Source organism: Rhinichthys klamathensis, unplaced genomic scaffold (genome assembly GCF_029890125.1).
Source record: "Rhinichthys klamathensis goyatoka isolate OS25496 unplaced genomic scaffold, OSU_Roscu_1.1 h1tg000049l_1, whole genome shotgun sequence".
NCBI lineage: Eukaryota > Metazoa > Chordata > Actinopteri > Cypriniformes > Leuciscidae > Rhinichthys > Rhinichthys klamathensis.
Window position 1 is genome coordinate 642,501 of NW_026606595.1, and position 22,500 is coordinate 665,000.

General features: G+C 43.4%; 2 protein-coding genes across 2 annotated transcripts in view; one reads left to right on the forward strand and one right to left on the reverse strand.

The window, feature by feature from the left end:
- si:ch1073-416d2.4 (coiled-coil domain-containing protein 42 homolog) overlaps positions 1–16,923 on the forward strand; it is a 19,630-nt gene extending 2,707 nt beyond the window's left edge. The window contains exons 3-9 of the mRNA XM_056247565.1: positions 8,952–9,128; positions 9,514–9,671; positions 9,942–10,024; positions 11,148–11,317; positions 11,398–11,508; positions 16,361–16,477; positions 16,563–16,923. Coding sequence (XP_056103540.1) covers positions 8,952–9,128; positions 9,514–9,671; positions 9,942–10,024; positions 11,148–11,317; positions 11,398–11,508; positions 16,361–16,477; positions 16,563–16,739 — 993 coding nt within the window. The 3' untranslated portion in view covers positions 16,740–16,923. The remainder of the gene's footprint in view (positions 1–8,951; positions 9,129–9,513; positions 9,672–9,941; positions 10,025–11,147; positions 11,318–11,397; positions 11,509–16,360; positions 16,478–16,562) is intronic.
- Positions 16,924–18,925: 2,002 nt separating this feature from the next.
- ddx24 (DEAD (Asp-Glu-Ala-Asp) box helicase 24) overlaps positions 18,926–22,500 on the reverse strand; it is a 19,101-nt gene continuing 15,526 nt past the window's right edge. Inside the window, exons 7-8 of the mRNA XM_056247566.1 lie at positions 19,523–19,652; positions 18,926–19,445 (exon numbers count right to left, since the gene is read on the reverse strand). Coding sequence (XP_056103541.1) covers positions 19,219–19,445; positions 19,523–19,652 — 357 coding nt within the window. The 3' untranslated portion in view covers positions 18,926–19,218. The remainder of the gene's footprint in view (positions 19,446–19,522; positions 19,653–22,500) is intronic.

Consider the following 22,500-nt stretch of genomic DNA (forward strand, 5'->3'; position numbering starts at 1 on the left):
GTAACCCCGGCATCCTGGCCAAAATTGCCCAGTGGCCTCTGTCCATCATGGCCTCCTAATCATCCCCATATATATATATACACTGATTGGCTTCATCACTGTCTCCTCTCCACCAGTAAGTTGGTGTGTGGTGAGCGTTCTGGCGCACTATGGCTGCCGTCGCATCATCCAGGTGGATGCTGCACATTGGTGGTGGTTGAGGAGATTCCCCCTTCCATGTGAAGCGCTTTGAGTGCCTAGAAAAGCGCTATATAAATGTAATGAATTATTATTATTATTATTGTGATGGTGATGTGATGAGCTGTGATGGTGATGTGATGGTGATGTGATTGTGATGTGATTGTGATGTGATTGTGATGTGATGGTGATGTGATGGTGATGTGATGAGCTGTGATGTGATGGTAGGGGTGTGCGATATCACGGTTTTTGATCGTGGACGATTAAAATGTTTCCACGATCTGCTTTTGAAGAAATATCGTAGTATCGTGCATTTTATCAGTTGCAGTTTTGGCGCCGAGCTCCGTCTCAACATACAACAAATGTTAACGCAGAGGAACGGGACACTGCAGTTCACAGAAGTTCATTATTTGCATGTGCTTTAAAGCCTCGCTGGTTAAACATGTAATTCACGTGCTGATGCGCTGTTCTGACGTGTGCTTTCTGAGCGCATACACCCGAAGCACACGGGCACTGAAAGCCTGTCTAACAGCGTCTGTTTACTGGACTACGTTATAAGTTATCTTTCGAGTCTTATTGCGCTAATATTGTCAAATACACACAAGGTTTACATAAACAAAGTAGGTTATGTCTAAAGTGAAAGCAAACAGAAAAAAAATGAGAGAAAATCTGCTTGTCAAATGCGTGTATATTAGACGCGTCGCGTGCAGCTCTTAAAGCGACAGTAGCCAGTTAGTAAACAAGCTGCCTCTTGTCCTTAAAGAGATAGCTCACCCAAAAATAAAAATTCTGTCATTATTTACTCACTCTAATGTTGTTCCAAACCTGTATTAATTTCTTTCTTCTGTTGAAAATAAAAGTTATTTGGAAGAATGTGGCTAACCAAACAGTTGCTGGTCCCCCTTGACTTCCATAGTAGGAAAACATATATGGAAGTCACTGGAGTACAGCAACTGTTTGGTTAGCCACATTCTTCCAAATAACTTTTATTTTCAACAGAAGAAAGAAACTTATTCGGGTTTAAAACAACTTGAGAGAGTAAATGATGACAATTAAAATGTTTGGGAGAACTATCCCTTTAATGTTAATAAAACAACAAAACACAAAGAGGAAATCACTCACTACTCTTGACTGAGAACTTTAGTAGTAGCTTTAATAATAATCAATGTATAATTTATACAGTGAAGTCTATGTTGTGTTTTATTTTCGTATTTGTTCATTTAGCCGAATTACTTTCTTCAATGCTACTGTTAAATACCCCTACTGTAGCTGAAAAAATAAAGCACTGTTTATTTCATTTGTATATTAAGTTGTGTATGCTTAATGTGTATCTTTGTTCCTAATTCTTAATAACAAAGAAAATAATGATAAAGATTTTTATCTTCGCCACTTTGGCCTAAATGTCTGCCATTCTTTTTTCTTTTGTTACCTATAAGGCTTTTTTTAAATAGGGACATTAGTTTGGCTGTAATGCTCAGTCACTAGCAAATTAGTAAAACCAACATGAAAAAGAATCGTGATAAAATCGTTAATCGTGATTTTCCTGAAAAAAATCGTGATATGAGATTTTTGCCATATCGCCCACCCCTATGTGATGGTGATGTGATTGTGATGTGATGGTGATGTGATGAGCTGTGATTGTGATGTGATGGTGATGTGATGGTGATGAGCTGTGATGTGATGTGATGTGATGTGATGAGCTGTGATGTGATGGTGATGTGATGTGATGTGATGAGCTGTGATGTGATGGTGATGTGATGGTGATGAGCTGTGATGGTGATGTGATGAGCTGTGATGTGATGGTGATGTGATGAGCTGTGATGAGCTGTGATGTGATGGTGATGTGATGAGCTGTGATGTGATGGTGATGTGATGGTGATGAGCTGTGATGTGATGGTGATGTGATGGTGATGTGATGAGCTGTGATGGTGATGTGATGAGCTGTGATGTGATGGTGATGAGCCGTGATGTGATGGTGATGAGCTGTGATGTGATGGTGATGTGATGGTGATGTGATGGGCTGTGATGTGATGGTGATGAGCTGTGATGTGTTGGTGATGTGATGAGCTGTGATGGCGATGAGCTGTGATGTGATGGTGATGTGATGAGCTGTGATGTGATGTGATGGTGATGTGATGGTGATGAGCTGTGATGTGATGTGATGTGATGTGATGTGATGAGCTGTGATGTGATGGTGATGAGCTGTGATGGTGATGTGATGTGATGAGCTGTGTTGTGATGTGATGTGATGGTGAGGAGCTGTGATGTGATGGTGATGTGATGGTGATGTGATGAGCTGTGATGTGATGTGATGGTGATGAGCTGTGATGTGATGGTGATGAGCTGTGATGTGATGGTGATGTGATGAGCTGTGATGTGATGGTGATGTGATGAGCTGTGATGTGATGGTGATGTGATGTGATGGTGATGAGCTGTGATGTGATGGTGATGTGATGTGATGAGCTGTGATGTGATGTGACGTGATGGTGATGTGATGGTGATGAGCTGTGATGTGATGGTGATGTGATGGTGATGAGCTGTGATGTGATGGTGATGTGATGTGATGTGATGGTGATGAGCTGTGATGTGATGGTGATGGTGATGTGATGTGATGTGATGGTGATGTGATGGTGATGAGCTGTGATGTGATGGTGATGTGATGTGATGTGATGAGCTGTGATGTGATGGTGATGTGATGGTGATGAGCTGTGATGTGATGGTGATGTGATGGTGATGTGATGTGATGGTGATGTGATGGTGATGAGCTGTGATGTGATGGTGATGTGATGAGCTGTGATGTGATGGTGATGGTGATGGTAATGTGATGTGATGTGATGAGCTGTGATTGTGATGTGATGTGATGAGCTGTGATGTGATGGTGATGTCATGGTGATGTGATGAGCTGTGATGTGATGGTGATGTGATGAGCTGTGATGTGATGGTGATGGTGATGTGATGAGCTGTGATGGTGATGAGCTGCTATGTGATGTGATGGTGATGTGATGTGATGAGCTGTGATGTGATGTGATGAGCTGTGATGTGATGTGATGTGATGGTGATGTGATGTGATGGTGATGAGCTGTGATGTGATGGTGATGTCATGGTGATGTGATGGTGATGAGCTGTGATGGTGATGGTGATGTGATGGTGATGTGATGGTGAGGAGCTGTGATGTGATGGTGATGTGATGGTGATGAGCTGTGATGTGATGAGCTGTGATTGTGATGTGATGTGATGTGATGTAATGTGATGGTGATGTGATGGTGATGGTGATGGTGATGTGATGGTGATGTGATGGTGATGTGATGGTAATGTGATGTGATGTGATGGTGATGGTGATGTGATGAGCTGTGATGTGATGAGCTGTGATGTGATGTGATGTGATGTAATGTGATGGTGATGTGATGGTGATGGTGATGTGATGGTGATGTGATGGTAATGTGATGTGATGTGATGGTGATGGTGATGTGATGAGCTGTGATGTGATGGTGTTGTGATGGTGATGTGATGTGATGTGATGAGCTGTGATTGTGATGTGATGAGCTGTGATGGTGATGTGATGGTGATGGTGATGGTGATGGTGATGTGATGGTGATGTGATGTGATGGTGATGGTAATGTGATGTGATGTGATGAGTAGGGCTGGGTACCGAGTTCGGTACTTTTTAGGTACCGACCGAATTGCCTCGATACTACCGAGTATCGAAACATGTCTTGTTTTTCGGTTCCACATTTCGGTACCTAAGTGGTTAATCTCGTCAACGTCAGTGAAACAATAAGCATGCAGCATAATTGGCTGTGGCGGAAAAACACTAGTTTACGCGGCTGCCCAGAGACGCGGCTCGTCGCACGTGAGGCTGCAGTGTGTGTGTGTGTGTGTGTAAGCGTGCGTCCCAACCCAGATAGATAGAAAATATGTGGAAATGATCCAAAGTGTACCTATGTCATGTGCCAGACTCGATGCCAGATGCACGCGATGCAATATTTTCGACAAGATCATTGCTGCCAAGACCGGCAACACCGTAAATCTAGGCACTGAAGCGCACAAAATACACTTGAGAGTAATGGTGTTCACATCGAACGCGAATAGAGCGTCAAATACGCGTCTATCGCGTCTAGTTCGACGCTTGAATCTTTAGCTCGAGTTCAAATTTTTCAACTTGCGCGGAAGACGTTCGCGGCAAACGCGTCGCCCAATTCGCGTCATTCGCGACGCCCGGCGCGAATGATGCGTCTATTCGCGTCTTTGCATTGACTATGTATGTAATCTACTCGCACAAATAATTAAATTCGCGTTCGGTGTGAACACACCATTAGTAAACACTTGTTCATTAATAAACAATTAAAATATCTCCTTGCTATTGTTTCCACATCCATAATCATTAGGCTACTTTTGCCAGTGCTTTGCTGCAAGCTTCACGTGCAGGTATATATCCCGCCCCCCAGTAGCCTATATTTAATTTAATTCACATTTTTTTGTATAGCATTTTTCACAATACATATCGTTTCAAAGCAGCTTTACAGAAAATGCATGTCTAAATTACAATTTAGAGTGATCTGTTATCAGAGGTGACAGTGTAATGCATTTCAATTAATTTTCATTCAGTTTCATCGTTAATTAATGCATTAAGTTAAAGCAGAAACAATGAGCTCATTGAAGTAAAGAATACATGTTGTTAAATGATTAGGAAACATAGAAAACTTTAGCATTGGTGCTTTTTTACATACTCAAAATATGAGTGTAAAAAAGTCAACAAACTGAAAAAAAAATTAGGTAATGTTATATTGTTAAACCTGGTTACATAAAATTGGTATCGAAAAAAGTATCGTTCAGGAACCGGTATCGAAGTCAAGGTATCGGTATCGGTATCGGTACCGAACATTTTGTTACGATACCCAGCCCTAGTGATGAGCTGTGATTGTGATGTGATGAGCTGTGATGTGATGTGATGTGATGTAATGTGATGGTGATGTGATGGTGATGTGATGGTGATGGTGATGGTGATGGTGATGTGATGTGATGAGCTGTGATGTGATGTGATTGTGATGTGATGGTGATGTAATGAGCTGTGATAGTGATGGTGATGTAATTGTGATGTGATGGTGATGTGATGAGCTGTGATGAGCTGTGATGTGATGGTGATGTGATGGTGATGTGATGGTGATGTGATGAGCTGTGATGGTGATGTGATGGTGATGTGATTGTGATGTGATGGTGATGTGATGGTGATGTGATGGTGATGCGATTGTGATGTGATGGTGATGGGATGGTGATTGTGATGTGATTGTGATGTGATGAGCTGTGATGTGATGGTGATGTGATGGTGATGTGATGGTGATGTGATGGTGATGTGATGGTGATGAGCTGTGATGTGATGTGATGTGCTGAGCTGTGATGTGATGGTGATGAGCTGTGATGTGATGGTGATGTGATGAGCTGTGATGGTGATGTGATGAGCTGTGATGTGATGGTGATGTGATGAGCTGTGATGTGATGGTGATGTGATGAGCTGTGATGTGATGGTGATGTGATGTGATGGTGATGAGCTGTGATGTGATGGTGATGAGCTGTGATGTGATGGTGATGTGATGAGCTGTGATGTGATGGTGATGTGTAGGGCTGCAACTAACGATTATTTTGATAATCGATTAATCGGACGATTATTTTTTCGATTAATCGATTAATCTGATAAAAATTCAATTCGATTTTTTGTTTATTATGACTAAATAAAACCCGGTTACACTTTATTTTAAGGTCTCCTTGTTACAGTGTAATTATATATTTAAGTACAGAGTAATATTAAGTAACTACATGTACTTACTTTAGGAATAGGGTAGGATTAGGTTGAGGGTTAGTTGCATGTAATTATGCATAATTTACTGTTATTACTACAGTAAGTACATGTAATATATGTAACAAGGACACCGTAAAATAAAGTGTTACCTAAAACCCTCAATTAGGATATTTATGTGTAAAAGTGTACTTTAAAAAGTGCAAAAGCCACACATTGAGTTTTACAAATATCAATATTTGCATTGTTTTTAATGATAATTGCTGATGGCAAGTTGACAACCATGATTAATGTAAAAAAAAAAAAAAATTATATCCAACATATTGTTTTAACACAATTTTTGTTAAAACAAATTTACAGACATGTTGTTCAGATGTGAAGATATAAACTAAAAACATCTCAAATATATAATTCATTTAATTTGTATTTAAAATTAATTGAATTATAAGGATAATTTGTAAAAATAAATATAGAAAGACTGAAAACAAGCGTGTGAACATAGAGCTGCAGTAGATCGCGTTTGAAAAACAATTAAAACTTAATAGTAGACAAATGCTCTATAAAGAGAACGTAATGGAGGTACACAGCAAGCTAACAGGCTTGATTAAAAAGACAGGAAAAATGATGCATTAGTGCACAAACATTCGCTGAAAACCACTGAGTACAGTGACTAAAAAACAATATTTTACTGCTGCTGTTATTAACTGCCTTTATATTTAGTGCTTCGCTTTGTAAAGACCGTTTTAATTTAATATTTCTGCGGTAGAGCTATTTTAATCCATCACTTATGTTGCGAGCGAACTGATTGCGCAACCTGATGCTCGAGACAAAATACAGACATCCCAAGTCTCCCGGAAGTTCTGGAAGTCACCCGCATATTGATAGCGGCTCGGAAATTAGTTCAAACTCCCGGGATTTGAGCGCGCATGCGAGACAGAAGAGACTGTGCTCCAAACCGTGTAGCGCGAGCGCGCGGCAGAGCAACGGAGGGAGAGAGACCTTGTGTGTGTGTGCCTCATGAAGCACGTGTAAGACAGAGAGCATCCTGATAGGCCTGTTTCAACCAATCACCAGTAAACGCTCCCCGTGACGTAAGCAGACCAACTAATCGATAATGACATTCGTTGACAACGATTTTCATAATCGATTATTATCGATTTTATCGATTAGTTATTGCAGCCCTAGTGATGTGATGAGCTGTGATGGTGATGAGCTGTGATGGTGATGTGATGGTGATGTTATGAGCTGTGATGTGATGGTGATGTGATGTGATGGTGATGAGCTGTGATGTGATGATGATGTGATGGTGATCATGTGATGTGATGTGATGTGATGAGCTGTGATGTGATGGTGATGTGATGGTGATGAGCTGTGATGGTGATGTGATGGTGATGAGCTGTGATGTGATGTGATGTGATGGTGATGAGCTGTGATGTGATTGTGATGTGATGAGCTGTGATGTGATGGTGATGTGATGGTGATGAGCTGTGATGTGATGTGATGAGCTGTGATGTGATGGTGATGTGATGGTGATGAGCTGTGATGTGATGGTGATGTGATGTGATGATGATGAGCTGTGATGTGATGGTGATGTGATGAGCTGTTATGGTGATGTGATGTGATGGTGATGAGCTGTGATGTGATGTGATGGTGATGAGCTGTGATGTGATGGTGATGTGATGGTGATGAGCTGTGATGGTGATGAGCTGTGATGTGATGTGATGGTGATGAGCTGTGATGTGATGTGATGGTGATGAGCTGTGATGTGATGGTGATGTGATGGTGATGAGCTGTGATGTGATGGTGATGTGATGAGCTGTTATGGTGATGTGATGTGATGGTGATGAGCTGTGATGTGATGTGATGGTGATGAGCTGTGATGTGATGGTGATGTGATGGTGATGAGCTGTGATGTGATGGTGATGTGATGGTGATGTGATGAGCTGTGATGAGCTGTGATGTGATGAGCTGTGATGAGCTGTGATGTGATGAGCTGTGATGTGATGAGCTGTGATGTGATGAGCTGTGATGTGATGAGCTGTGATGGTGATGGTGATGAGCTGTGATGTGATGGTGATGTGATGAGCTGTGATGTGATGGTGATGTGATGAGCTGTGATGAGCTGTGATGTGATGAGCTGTGATGAGCTGTGATGTGATGGTGATGAGCTGTGATGTGATGGTGTTATGATGTGATGTGATGGTGATGAGCTGTGATGTGATGGTGATGTGATGGTGATGTGATGGTGATGAGCTGTGATGTGATGGTGATGTGATGGTGATGTGATGAGCTGTGATGAGCTGTGATGTGATGAGCTGTGATGAGCTGTGATGTGATGTGATGGTGATGAGCTGTGATGTGATGGTGATGTGATGGTGATGTGATGAGCTGTGATGAGCTGTGATGTGATGAGCTGTGATGAGCTGCGATGTGATGAGCTGTGATGAGCTGTGATGTGATGAGCTGTGATGTGATGGTGATGTGATGGTGATGAGCTGTGATGTGATGAGCTGTGATGAGCTGTGATGGTGATGAGCTGTGATGGTGATGAGCTGTGATGTGATGAGCTGTGATGTGATGAGCTGTGATGGTGATGAGCTGTGATGGTGATGAGCTGTGATGAGCTGTGATGTGATGAGCAGTGATGTGATGGTGATGTGATGGTGATGAGCTGTGATGGTGATGAGCTGTGATGAGCTGTGATGTGATGAGCTGTGATGTGATGGTGATGTGATGGTGATGAGCTGTGATGTGATGAGCTGTGATGTGATGTGATGAGCTGTGATGAGCTGTGATGAGCTGTGATGTGATGAGCTGTGATGTGATGAGCGGTGATGTGATGGTGATGTGATGAGCTGTGATGGTGATGTGATGAGCTGTGATGAGCTGTGATGAGCTGTGATGTGATGAGCTGTGATGAGCTGTGATGTGATGAGCTGTGATGAGCTGTGATGTGATGAGCTGTGGTGGTGATGTGCTGCAGGGCTCCAGCAGGCTCCTGGAGACGGGCGTGAACACACTGCAGTCCACACTGGTCCTGAAGAAGCGTGTGGAGGTGGACGAGATGAACACGCAGCTGATGGACAAACGACAGCAGGTTCACAACTGCATGAAGCTCCTGCGGGAGAGAAGAGCGCAGCTACAGCAGAGACAGACAGAGGTGAGTGAGGATCCGGGTTCTCCTGCACTTACACGTGTAGGACACTAGGGGTCTGCACTGTAGGAGTGACTCCTGCTGCTGAAAGACTCTTACATGCATACATTCACAGTCAGTGTGTCCTGTCAAACACAGTCTGTTCACATCAAGGACGATAACTATAACAATAAAGATAGTTTTAAAAATCGTTCTAAATGTAAAAGAATAACCACACCTCAACTATAAATACAACTGCCCAAAGAAACAACATCGTTTGTATATCTTTCAGAGCAATCGTTATATCGTTATAAACAGATAAACCCTCCAGCTGTTTGTTTGGGGTTACGGTACATTAGTGGATGAAACTGTTGTTGATCATGTTTGCTTGAGATCACGTCTCCTCACACAGACTAAACAAAGGGCAGCCGAGTTTGAAAAGTTTGTGGAGGAGAACGAGCTGAAACGTCGCCGTGCGCTGAAGAAATTCCAGACGGAGAGACAGCAGAACGAGCTGAAGGAAAAGGAGAAAGCTGAACTGTCCTCACTTCTCCAGGACTTACAGGCAAGGTAACCAGTGAAGACAGTCCAGTCGTTTACAGCAGTACTGACGAGTGCAAGATCACACACACACACACACACACACACACACACACACACACACACACACACACACACACACACACACACACACACACACACACACACACACACACACACACACACACACTCACACACACACACACACACACACACACCACAAACCAGTTTAAACTAAATCTGAAATCTTATGACTGTTAAAGTTGAGATGTGCATTAATCATGTTTCTCTATTCAACAGACGACTGTATTTAAAAGAGCGAGTGAACAAATTTAAGATATTCGAGGACTTTCTGATGAAGACACTTGATTTACTTCCAGACAGTAAGAACATTTTGGACAGAAAACTATGAGTCTTTTATTTAGTCTATAGGCCGTTCACACACCACAACTATAACGATAATGGCACAGGAACGATGCCACTGTAATCTCTTTCAAAACTAATTTCTTTTCCAGCTTATGAATGATAAAAACATTGACAGCCAATCAGAATCCATCCTGCTGTAAAGAACTCGAGCATTTAAAGCGGCAGACTGCAGCACTTATAATAAACCAGGGCTGTCAAAATGGCTGGGAAGCTAAATTCGAATTTCTTTCTTAAATATTAGCAAAATTCAAATTATATTCGAATTCTAAAGGCAATACTATGTTAGAGGAGATTGGAGAACAGTGCTGTATCGTCTCCTGTGTCCACAAGAGGGCGCAAGCGAGCGCAAGAAGCAAATATAAACCAAATCAAGCATCACATCTTTTATTGAAATTAAATGACATTCACTTTTTAAAGTGCATTAACTGTTGAAACAATTGTTCTTAAATAAAATATAATTTCCTTAATGTGCATGCAAATAAAATTAGGTTACAGTAGTGCATAAAACTGTGTGCATCAGTAACCTGAGAAAACACACTTCAACACACAGCGTAATGAACGACATGAACACACACCAGCAAACTGGCATTCAGAAACACTCACTTCTACTCACTACATCTACATATTGATCATCACAAACACCAGACGCTCTTGATCTGAGCGAGTGCTGAGCGCTTTCTGTTCACAGTGTCTCCAACTGATGAACACACACACACACACACACACACGCACACACACACACTCAGCTCTGACCGATGTGCCGGTTTGGTCAAGTGTGTTTTCGTCAGCAGGAAGATCCTTTTTACGCCATTTTACAAATTAACGACGCAGCCGCGCCTGCTGTACTGGATAAGCTAACAGGAACACACTGCATCAGTTACATCATCATCATGCCTCGCGCGCCCCTCGACACACCAAAAATTCAAATGCATGTTTTTTAAATTGATTTTTTATTCGACGAATATTCAAAATTCTAATTTTTATTTGACAGCCCTATAATAAACAGTATGATATTGTCCGGTGTGGACGCTGATATAGTTACGGTTCTTGGTGTGAACGGGCCTCATCCCCGCTGTGCAGACTATCTAGGGTACCGGACGGAGCTGGTGACGGCGATCATCAGACGCTACGAGACTCTGAGCATCAGCCGACAGGATCTTCTTCAGCAGTTAAACAGCCTGACGGACGAGATGAAGACGAGCCAGGACCAGCTGGACGCCCTCAAACACCAGCACAACACCTATAAACTGGTACATTCACATCAGTGGAACAGCGTTACGGGCTCGTTACACACGTTTGACGTACTGACGTGTTTTTGTGCTCGAGGCAGACGACTAACCAGGAGCTGTCCGAGCTACAGACACAGCTGGATCAGACCAGTGAGAAGAACAAGCAGCTGGAGATGACGCTTCGCATGCACATGTCCCAGTCCAGAGACCAGGTCTGAGCCCTCACAGTACAAACACTCAGACCTCATGAGGTTCCTCAAACCCGGCAGAGTTTAGCTCAAACCCTGATCAAACTCACCGACCTCAGCTCTTATAGAGATCCTGAAGAGCTTAGGTATCTCGCTCAGGTGTGCTTGAGATTGTGTTTTCTCAGTCATCTTTAGTCAGATGCATTTACATTGTGACCGTGCCTCAGAATGCAATCAACTCTATCTGTGTCTGTAAAGATATGAACCAAATGCCCATACAGATGTATGACGGCCCACACAAATCTAGTGCAATCTGCCTTGTGAGGACTTTATATGGTAGGTCCTATCACTTCTTTACTCTGGTATAAAGTTTGGGTTCAGATTATTTGAAGGACGAGATTCTAGCATCGCTGCTGAAGAACTGCTACACTACTACCTTCAATAAATCCTCACAAGAACTCTGGTTAAGCTTACTTATCTTATGTATTAGAGAATAATAAATTGGCGAGCCACCAATCACTCGGCTAAATCTAGAGAAATCTAACGAGAGACACACGTCTGACGGATCCGTTCGCATGACGGACAGCAGCAAACTCGTTTAACCCATCACCGACAACACAAGTTAACCGCATTCATTAGAATACTAATAATCAGGTTATTCCCCTGTGATGACGTCAAAACCTAATCGTTCGTGTATCTGACTTCATTTGTTGTGTGAGATGTGATGTTAAATAAGCAGAAAGAGTCGATATATAAACGCTGGCTCTGTCCGGATGCGCTCCATTCCGCAGTAAAGACACTTTCCTGACGCGTATCACGCATGCACATGTGTCCATCGGTTTATGCTGAAGCCGTATGATACAGGTAAACGGGTTAACATTGTTGGCTTAGTAGTCATTATGGGGTTCAGAATGTGCATGTAAATGCACTCAATGACGGTCTGACTTGCAGAATGAAAACCTACAGCAAAGCCGAGTTAAATCTTCAGGAAGCTGGTTCTTCTGTGAAACACGTGCGCTGCTGTCCTGATGCAGCCATGAGTCCTTTAATATATTTCTACAGGTCTGACAGCAAGATTTCAGTCCATCGTCAGTGGTGTAGTGATGTATGAAGCACCGCTCACACAGAAGTCACTTTAAAATCAGTTCCCTTTCAAGAGCGGTCACTTCTACAATGCGTCATCTACGCTGTGGGAACTCCTCTCCTTCTCCACTTTTCTGAAACTTTATAGGATAACGCCAGTTAAATGAACTGGCCAATTGTCACTAAATATGCAAATACTGACAGGCTAGCGGCAGTATAACATGCAACCGGACATGTCGGTTCGTGCCCGGAGGACTCGCAGAAACATTCCTCGTGGCCTTACGGGGGCTGGTGGGCCCTTCCCTCCTTGGGGAAGACAATAACGTATTCCCCAGTCATTTTCGCGAATGAGAGTTTTCGAGGAGACCGTGGCTGCTCATTTGTGCCGTTGGGCATCTGGCGTTGTTGCAGGTGTTCCAGACAGCGGCGGCACCAGCGCAGACTCCATGGAAGAGTGCGGCGACGGACTTCGCGCTGATGGCCACTAAGTGCCGGCCCAAGCCATTGGCCGATCCATGAGCTTCATAGTGGTTCTCCACAGGCATTTGTGGCTTACTTTAGCTGACCTGAGAGACTCTGACGGCAAAACGCTTCTCAATGCGCCGATTACTCCCTCCGGCCTCTTCGGTGACGCTGTGTCAGTCGTTGAACGTTTTGCCCAGGCTTAGAGTCATCTGATGCCTAGACATGCGTGCCAGCAGTCGTCCAGATCACGCTCCTCTTCTCCGCCTCGCCCTGCGCCAGATGTTCGCTGTAAGCAGTGGACGGGACCCACGAAGAGGCGTCACAGACCTAGGAGGAGCCGTGGGCCGTCCCCGGCTGCCAAGCCGTCTTCATGATGGTCCCGTAAAGAGGAGGAGAGAGTTCGCTGGAGGCCCACCCCCCAAGCGCCGTGTTCATGTGGGTGACAACAGCAATGTTCTTGTGTTAGGGGAAGTGCAGTCAATTCAAGACATAAGTCAGAATTATAATAAATGAAAGAAAAACTTTACTGAAGATAGTTTGCAGTTTCATCAGCAGAAGTTCAGCTTCAAGACTCACAAGAAGTTCATCCCTCACAAGGATTTCGCCCCTCTTACAGTTACAAAGATCACAGCAGTTATTCCCTTCACCAGGTCTAAGCTACGTAAGCTTCAGGTTAAATGATTCTGATTGGCTAAGAAATAGATAAACATAGTAATATTCCACACACAAACAGAAAGACTGAAGCATATCATCGATTATGCAGCTGAAACTTCCAGGTTGCAGATCTGCGTTTCTAGTCTCCTACATGTCGAATATAACAAGTCAGTCCATCTCTAATAATGCCAATTGTTCCTTAACCTGAAACCAAGAAAACTAACACAGACATACCGACACACTGCTTCTTCACGGTTGGATTTGGTCAGGCTCTAACTTTAAACAGGAGAGTCTTCTCAAAACATCAAGATAACATGTTCTTTCTCTCAAAGAGAGGACAGTTTTATCTGACAGTAAAGGAAAGACTTAAACTAAAGAAATGGTCACTTAAACTATTGGTTCCAGTGACCCTTATGTTTTAACACATGTTCAAACAAAACAAGTCCATATTTCATCTCTGGAAGCGGGGCTAAATGAGCAAGCACTGTTACTGCTCTCCTGGCATGGGCCAGACCCTTCAGTCACCTCTCAGATATGATATCTAATACAGACATTAGAGAATACATGAAAGAACATTTCAGTAATCACACTGGTAACTTCTATAACAAAGTAAAATCTCTTAAGCCTAGGGAAGTCATTCAACTCATGTCATATTTAGAAGGAAAACTATTGATTAATACCTTGATTATATATACATTGAAGCAGCAGTGGATTTCAGAATCCCCCCCTTCACTTGTGTCTGTTTGTTCAATAAAAAAGCGTACAATTTCACAAAAATAGCTATTTCCTCCTCTTTCTGCCGATTCTGCGCCGCTCGCCCTGCTTCAGACCAGCATGGAGCCGCAGCCCGTAGCTGCTATATCCTCCCAGTGTGTCTGGGATGTCGGCAGCATCCAGTCACCTGCGTCGATGTCCGTGAGCGGTTAATGTCCAGTTTGTTGCCCACGAGCTGTTTCCCCGCCAGCACGTTCCGCCTCGCTGGGGCATGGCATCAGCCCGCAAACATCACCACCAGCGTCAACGACCGCAACAACTCAGCCGCTATGTCTGTTTTTGCATTGCATTTACACACAATTTTCACTGGACGGCGATTACATTTGTTTCAGACCCGGCGACTGCAGTGTCACTCTCAGGCTGAAACGAGGCTAAGTGCCTAAGTCTCTTTCTACAACCTTCAAGGCACAGGTCATTTCGCTACCTGCTTTATCTACCGAGCCACCTGCCTCGCATGGCGCTGACGCTCAGAGAGCTTTTTGCCCTGTCAGGGCTTTGCGGATGTATGTCGACCGTTCGCCGCTTTTCGACACCAATGGAAGGGCAGTTTCAAAACAGAGGCTTTCTCACTGGATCGTGGACGCTATCGCTTTGGCTTATGCAAGCCAGGGACAGGAATGCCCCCTTAACATCAGAGCTCACTCGACGAGGGCTTTTGCCTCTTCTTGGGCTTGGTCTAGAGGGATGTCTATTCAGGATATATGTTTTGCAGCTGGCTGGTCTTCAATTGGATGTGCCGTCTGTAGCGTCCCAGGTGCTTTCGGTGAGTCATTAACTACATTCATGTTACCTTGTACAATGTTTGCTTTTGTCACAGTTGTTACCGCTGTTGCTGTTGACGCTGTGAATGTTGCTTATGCAGTTGTTACTGCTTGGCTGTTGACGCTGTGAATGTTTACATGCTTATGTAAATGTTATGCTTATTGTGCTGTGTCTGCCCTGTATTCAGTGTAGCCTGCAGTCATTCTGTTCAGATATGTCATTTTTTATAGGAATTGAGCTTGCGTTTCATTGGTATAGCTCCGCCTATTAGATGCGAGCACTCCTGCCGGCGCTGTGCTATTGGTGGGAATTGTGTGCTGTGATACCCAATGCTTGGTGTACTTTGCTTCGTTCTTCGGCTATCTTCGCCGCTCGCACAGTGGGATTTTATACTATTCCCGCAGTGTAACTGACGCAATATAGAAGAGACCGTTCTCAAAGGGAAAGTCTCTGGTTACTTTCGTAACCTCGGTTCCCTGAGAGGCGGGAAAGAGGCATTGCGTTGGCCGCCTCGCCGCTTTCGGCTGTGCAAGCATTCAGTCGTGGATTCTGATGCAATTGTCGCTCCAGGGCATTTTATACTGCCTCTAGCCTGTCAGTATTTGCACGCATTTGCATATTTCATGACAATTGTCCAGTTCATTTAAGTGGAGAAGGGGAGGAGTTCCCACAGTGTAGCTAACCCAATGTCTTGTTCTTTCTTGCTTTCTGTTGTTCAGCGCAACAAATTCACATCGAAGCTAAACATGAGTGAAATCTGTGCAGCGAACATTTTTATTCTCGCGTGAAACTCGTGATCGTGTGCATTCTGATTGGAATTACTGGATTTTGCTATAAAATGTTACTAAGCAATGGTAAATGTGTCTAGTTAAGGTCTAAAGTTTGTTCTTGATTTACATGTTGCCATTGCAGCTCGAGTCTGAATCCCGTCGGTCTCGCTCCCACTTCAGTCTAACTACTGTCACATATAAACATAAGGAGGCAAAAGTGAATAAAAATACAGCAATACAGTAAAATGACATGCTTCTATCCATCCTAAGCAGGGTTGGTTCAGTCTCTCTTCTGTTCACTGGACTGTCATTGTGATGGAAAGACAAAAGCATGGTTAATGTTTGTGATGTTCCGGTTTCTTTGGCAGGTGGAGGAAGTGGGGAACATCCTGATAGCCGTGAGAAACCTCGGAGAGCAGTGTTACCTGAGCCACTACGGCTCTCTGGACGGCATGGACGCGGCCACCGTGATGGACATGATAAAGGTGCTGGCGCTTCATTGACATTCAACCGACGGCACTTACTCAAACTCAATCAATAACTTGTTTCTTTCTTCACATGCTTTCAAAGGAGTTCATGGTTGAGAAAGCAGACCTGGAGAGAAGAGCTATGAGACTCACAGACAGCAGTGCTGCGACAGCCAAGAAAAGCACTTCTGGTAGAATCCAGCTGAAGAGCAGGAGCAGCGGAGCCACAGTACAGAAGAGCAGGAGCAGCGGAGCCACAGTGATGAAGATGCTACAGTAGATAGACACTGTTGCAGCCGCTCACGCCACCAGACTGTGTGAGAGTTCAGTACCAGCATTTGGGTTTAGATATAGGGTGCGAATTACAGGGGGGTTTGGGGGGTCTGACCCCCTAATGAAGGCTTGATCCCTTCTAATGAAGGCTTGATCCCTTCTAATGAAGGCTTGACCCTCCCTAATAAAGGCTTGATACCCCTAATGAAGGCTTGATATCCCCTAATGAAGGCTTGATCCCCCCGAATGAGGCTTGACCCCCCCTAATGTAGGCTTGACCCCCCCCCCCCCCCCCTAATATGAAGGCTTGACCCCCCTAATGAAGGCTTGATCCCCCCTAATGTAGGCTTGATTCCCCCAATGAATGCTTGACCTCCCTAATGAAGGCTTGACCCCCCTAATGTAGGCTTGATTCCCCATAATGAAGGCTTGACTTCCCTAATGAAGGCTTGATCCCCATAATGAAGGCATGATCCCCCCAAATGAAGGCTTGACCCCCCCAAATGAAGGCTTGATCCCCCTAATGAAGACAAGATCCCACTAATGAAGGCTTGACCCCCCCCCTAATGAAGGCTTGATCCCCCCTAATGTAGGCTTGATTCCCCCAATGAATGCTTGACCTCCCTAATGAAGGCTTGACCCCCCTAATGTAGGCTTGATTCCCCATAATGAAGGCTTGACCTCCCTAATGAAGGCTTGATCCCCATAATGAAGGCATGATCCCCCCAAATGAAGGCTTGACCCCCCCAAATGAAGGCTTGATCCCCCTAATGAAGACAAGATCCCACTAATGAAGGCTTGACCCCCCCCTAATAAAGGCTTGATCCCCTAATAAAGGCTTGATCCCCATAATGAAGGCATGATCCCCCCAAATGAAGGCTTGATTCCCCCCTAATGAAGGCTTGATCCCCCCTAATGAAGGCTTGATCCCCACTAATGAAGGCTTGATTCCCCCCTAATGAAGGCTTGATCCCCACTAATGAAGGCTATTAATCATTAATCAACCATAATTATTTAGTGATGATATTGCAGCCTCACCCGTATAAACTTCATGTTTAGAAACTATTTACCTTACGCAATGTAAATACATATGCAATGTAAATACATATGCAATGTAAATACATGATAATCAAAAATAGAAAAGGTTGTTTTTTTCTTTTTCCTGTTTTGGATTTTTGTTGTCCTGCACCTGAGCCCAGTTAGGGGGTTTGGGAAGTGCAAACCTTTGTATTTTTGACTCTTAAATAAACATAAATGCCACGTCATGTGCAGCTTCTGTTCCACCTTTGCAGTGTAAAAATGGCTTTAATTGATGGTTGAAAAGGATTTAATGGTAACAGTCTGTAGAATTGTGGTTGATCGAAGTAATTGGTAAATTCAGGTATTTGAACACCACAGATATGCAGATTCAAGTAGATTTTAATAAGGTAATTATTTAAAATGTTCCCTAAAAGGTTTAAAATAAAATGTGTGTATATGTAAAGGCCTACATATACTCTATATATGTGCACCGTAAAAAATTATTGACCCCCCCCCAAAGGCCATTGTGTAAATCGCACCGTTTAGAAACACATGACATTGCTCGACTATGGAAGCTTGTTTCTGTCCACTGTCTCTCCACATTGTGACATTTTCGTCTCACAATTTTTTCCCCCCGCAATTACGAGTTTATATCACAATTCTCACTTCATACACACAATTGCGACTTTTTATCTCATTATTCTGAGAAAAGTAGTCAGATTATAAATTATATTTTAAATGGGCTGAAACAAGCTTCCTTCCTCGTCAGAATCAGTGTGAAACAGTTCAATGCTTCTGATTGTTCCTGCTGTTTATGAACGCTGAATGAATAAGAAACTGTTAGAAACCCTGTGCATTAAACTCAAATGTGCATTAAAGAGATGATCAAACAATCCCATTCACATGTTTTTATTATGCAACAAACAACTGGCTTATCAGTATTTCATTGTAATCATCTCAGTAGACAGTGTGACGGTTCAGCAGAATCACTGCATCATCATCTGAGGTTTGTTTGACTAAATATACTGAAGCACGTTTATGAGCATCTTCAGCCTTTAGCCGTCAATCACATGGGTTAGAAACGACGAGAGTAAAAGATGTGAGAATGTTTGAGTGAAACGTCCAAATGGAGAAAATATGATAGTTTTAAAGAAAGTTTTTGTTTAGTTAAATCTAAGTCTACAAGATCTCTGGTTCATTATTTCTCATATATAAACATCAGGTCTGTGTTCACAATACATTTCTAATGGCAGTCACTTACAGATGAACAGATCAGTCCATGAAGTAGACACCACTAGACATAAAACACTAGACGCATTACACGTCTCTGCTGGATCATGTTCTTCAGTCCCAGACGTCCCCATGCTTTCTGACAGTATTAAGATGATTTAAAAGTCCCGCCCTTTGGTAACAGTGCATTTCCGCTGTCCTTCACACATGTAAACACCATCCTCTGTTTAACCCAGTCAGCGCTGCAGTGTGGCGGTGGATCTGTCGCGGCTCACGCTGGCGAGCGCAGTGTCCGCTGTGGCGAGGGGCAGCTGAGGCAGGGTTAGTTTGCCCATCTGCGTCGGGTACCTGGTCTTCATCTGGTGTCTGAAGACCGGCTGGGAGATCAGCTGCTTGAGCTGGTTCTTCAGGCTCTTCATCAGCCTCTGCTGCTCACGGTCATCCTCCTCATCTTTACCGCCTCCTGAAACACACAGGCCACAGGTCAGGGGTGAAAGGTCACACTGTAAACACTGCTCATACCACTTCAGAAGCTCGTACCCATCAGCAGGTCGTCGTCCACGTCGATGTCCATGGCCTCGGCCGCCTGCCTGACCCAGGAGTTGTGCTGTGTCTCTCGGCTGTGGAAGAACTCCATCTTCTCGATCCTCCTGGCCAGAGTCACACGCTCCTGTCGAGGGAAACAGACTCGTCAGGCTGCACTACAACACAGCGCTAGTGGACCAACTGCAGGTCAACACAAATCTGATTCTGATTGCTTTTCTTCCCTGTAGTGCCGGTATATCCGAGTGAAACACTTCTGAAACAAGAACAAATGTAGGCTTGATTGTGTCCGTGGGGAATTGATTGGATGGTTATGGTTTGCTAAGTTTGATTCATTCATTGCTATAGGAGAAGAAGAATTTTCTAAACTCGTTAAATCATCTAAATCGACAACATGCATGTTAGACCCTATACCGACTAAGCTACTGAAAGAGATGCTTCCAGAGGTCATAGATCCTCTTCTTAATATCATTCATTCGTCTTTGTCTCTAGGATACGTACCAAAAACCTTTTAAGCTGGCTATGATTAAACCACTTGTTAAAATACTCTATAAATTAGTAAATTACAGGCCGATCTCAAATCTGCCTTTTGAGGATTTCCAGTCCGGATTTAGACCGTACCATAGCACTGAGACCGCTCTCATCAGAGTCACACATGATCTGCTCTTATCATCCGATCGTGGTTGTATCTCTCTATTAGTGTTACTCGATCTTAGTGCTGCATTTGACACCATTGACCACAACATTCTTTTAAATAGACTAGAAAACTATGTTGGCATTAGTGGAATTGCATTAGCATGGTTTAAATCATACTTAACTGACCGTTATCAGTTTGTAGCAGTAAATGAAGAGATGTCTTATTGATCACAAGTTCAGTATGGCGTACCACAAGGCTCAGTACTAGGACCGCTGCTGTTCACTCTGTACATGCTACCATTAGGAGATATCATTAGGAAACATGGAGTGAGCTTTCACTGTTATGCCGATGATACTCAGCTGTATATTTCTTCAAAACCCAACGAAACTTACCAATTCACAAAATTAACGGAATGCATAGCTGATATAAAAAATTGGATGACTAGTAATTTCCTACTACTAAATTCTGAAAAAACAGAGATTCTAATTATTAGAAAAAAAACGTCTAGAATAACCTAGAATACTGTCTAACACTTGATGGCTGCTCTGTTAAGTCTTCGTCGTCGGTTAGGAACCTGTGTGTGTGTGTGTGTGTGCGTGCTCTTTGATAGCTATCTTTCATGTGAAAGTCACGTGTCTAGTATCTGTAAAACCACATTTTCCATCTTAAAAATATATCTAAAATACACCATATGCTCTCATTGACGAATGCGGAACAATTAGTTAATGCGTTCATGACCTCAAGGCTAGATTACTGTAATGCTCTACTGGGTGGTTGCCCTGCACGCTTAATAAACAAACTACAGCTGGTCCAAAACGCAGCAGCTCGAGTTCTTACCAGAACCAGGAAGTATGACCATATTAGCCCGGTTCTGTCAACACTGCATTGGCTGCCTATTAAACATCGTATACATTTTAAAATATTGCTGATTACTTACAAAGCACTAAATGGTTTAGCTCCGCAGTGCTTGAGCGAGCTCTTAACGCATTATAGTCCTTCACGTCTATTGCGATCTCAAAATACCGGCCAGTTGATAATACCTAGAATATCTAAATCGACTGCTGGCGGGAGATCCTTTTCCTATTTAGCACCAAAACTTTGGAACAGTCTTCCTACCATTGTCCGGGAAGCAGACACACTCTGTCAGTTCAAAGCTAGACTAAAAACTAGTCTCTCACTAGTCTCTCCTAGGCCTCCTCCTTCTCCTCTGCACAGATAATCGTTGTCGGGATAATCCCGGTTCGTGTGGCTACGCCGAAGCGATAACATTCTGTATTATAAATTTTAAGGCCAGACAAGTAGTTTGTTGAGGGTTGTTTTTTAGGGAAGGACTACATGCCTGCGCACATATATTCAAACGCACATCCCTATAGACCTTATGTAGCCCCGCCCCTTTTCAGCGCTGCGCTCGTTGTCTTTTGACTTCTGGTCTGTATTTTCACAGCGATCTTGCATAGGTATGAATGAACTGCTCGTAAAAAATGTCCTGGTCGACATTTGTTAAGACATCTGCTTTACAATGCTTATGATAAACATAACAATGCTCATGATAACTTTTGTTAACTCTACAATAAGTAAATCCACTTCACCAGCTAATTACTCCTGGACAGCGATGCCATAGAAATATACAGAGCGACCGCAAAAACAGAAGTTCAAAGACAATGTTCTAAAGATGACGGCGCCCACGTTTCTCTGGTGCATAAGGTCTATAGAATGAGCTCTTAATACGCATGTGCGCGCCATCAGCGTTCTCACTAGGGGTGGGAATCTCTAGGCACCTCACGATTCGATTCGATTACGATTCAGAGGGCTGCGATTCGATGCTAAATCGATTATCAGAATCTTTTTTTTGTGTGTGTGACTATAAATACTTTGCTTTAAAAGTACAAAGTAATGACCCATAAAGAATTAACGTACAATATATTTTATTAACATTGCAAAGAACCAACAGGAAAATACATGTGTGTCTGAACTAGCAGCAGCATATTTGTAGTAAATTAATAATATAACAACGACCGGTAACGTTACAGCCGAGTGTTTTTCCTCCTCTGGCTGGAAACGTGTCATTTGGCTTCATGTGTCTTGTTTCCGAAATATTTTAGTTTTACTCTACAAAGCTTACAACTAGTGTGGCTCTTGTCCAGCTCCTTTCCCCCTTCAACTTCAGAAGCCAAAATATTTCCACACGTCAGCTTTTAACGAGGAGGGTGTTTGGATTTGGCGCTCAGCCATCGCGTCCGCGTCTGTTATGTGCACGCCACAGACGGTCCGGCCACTGCACTTCCGCGCTTCAGAGTTCCGTCTTTCGCGTTCCGTCAATATTACGTTATTATAAATA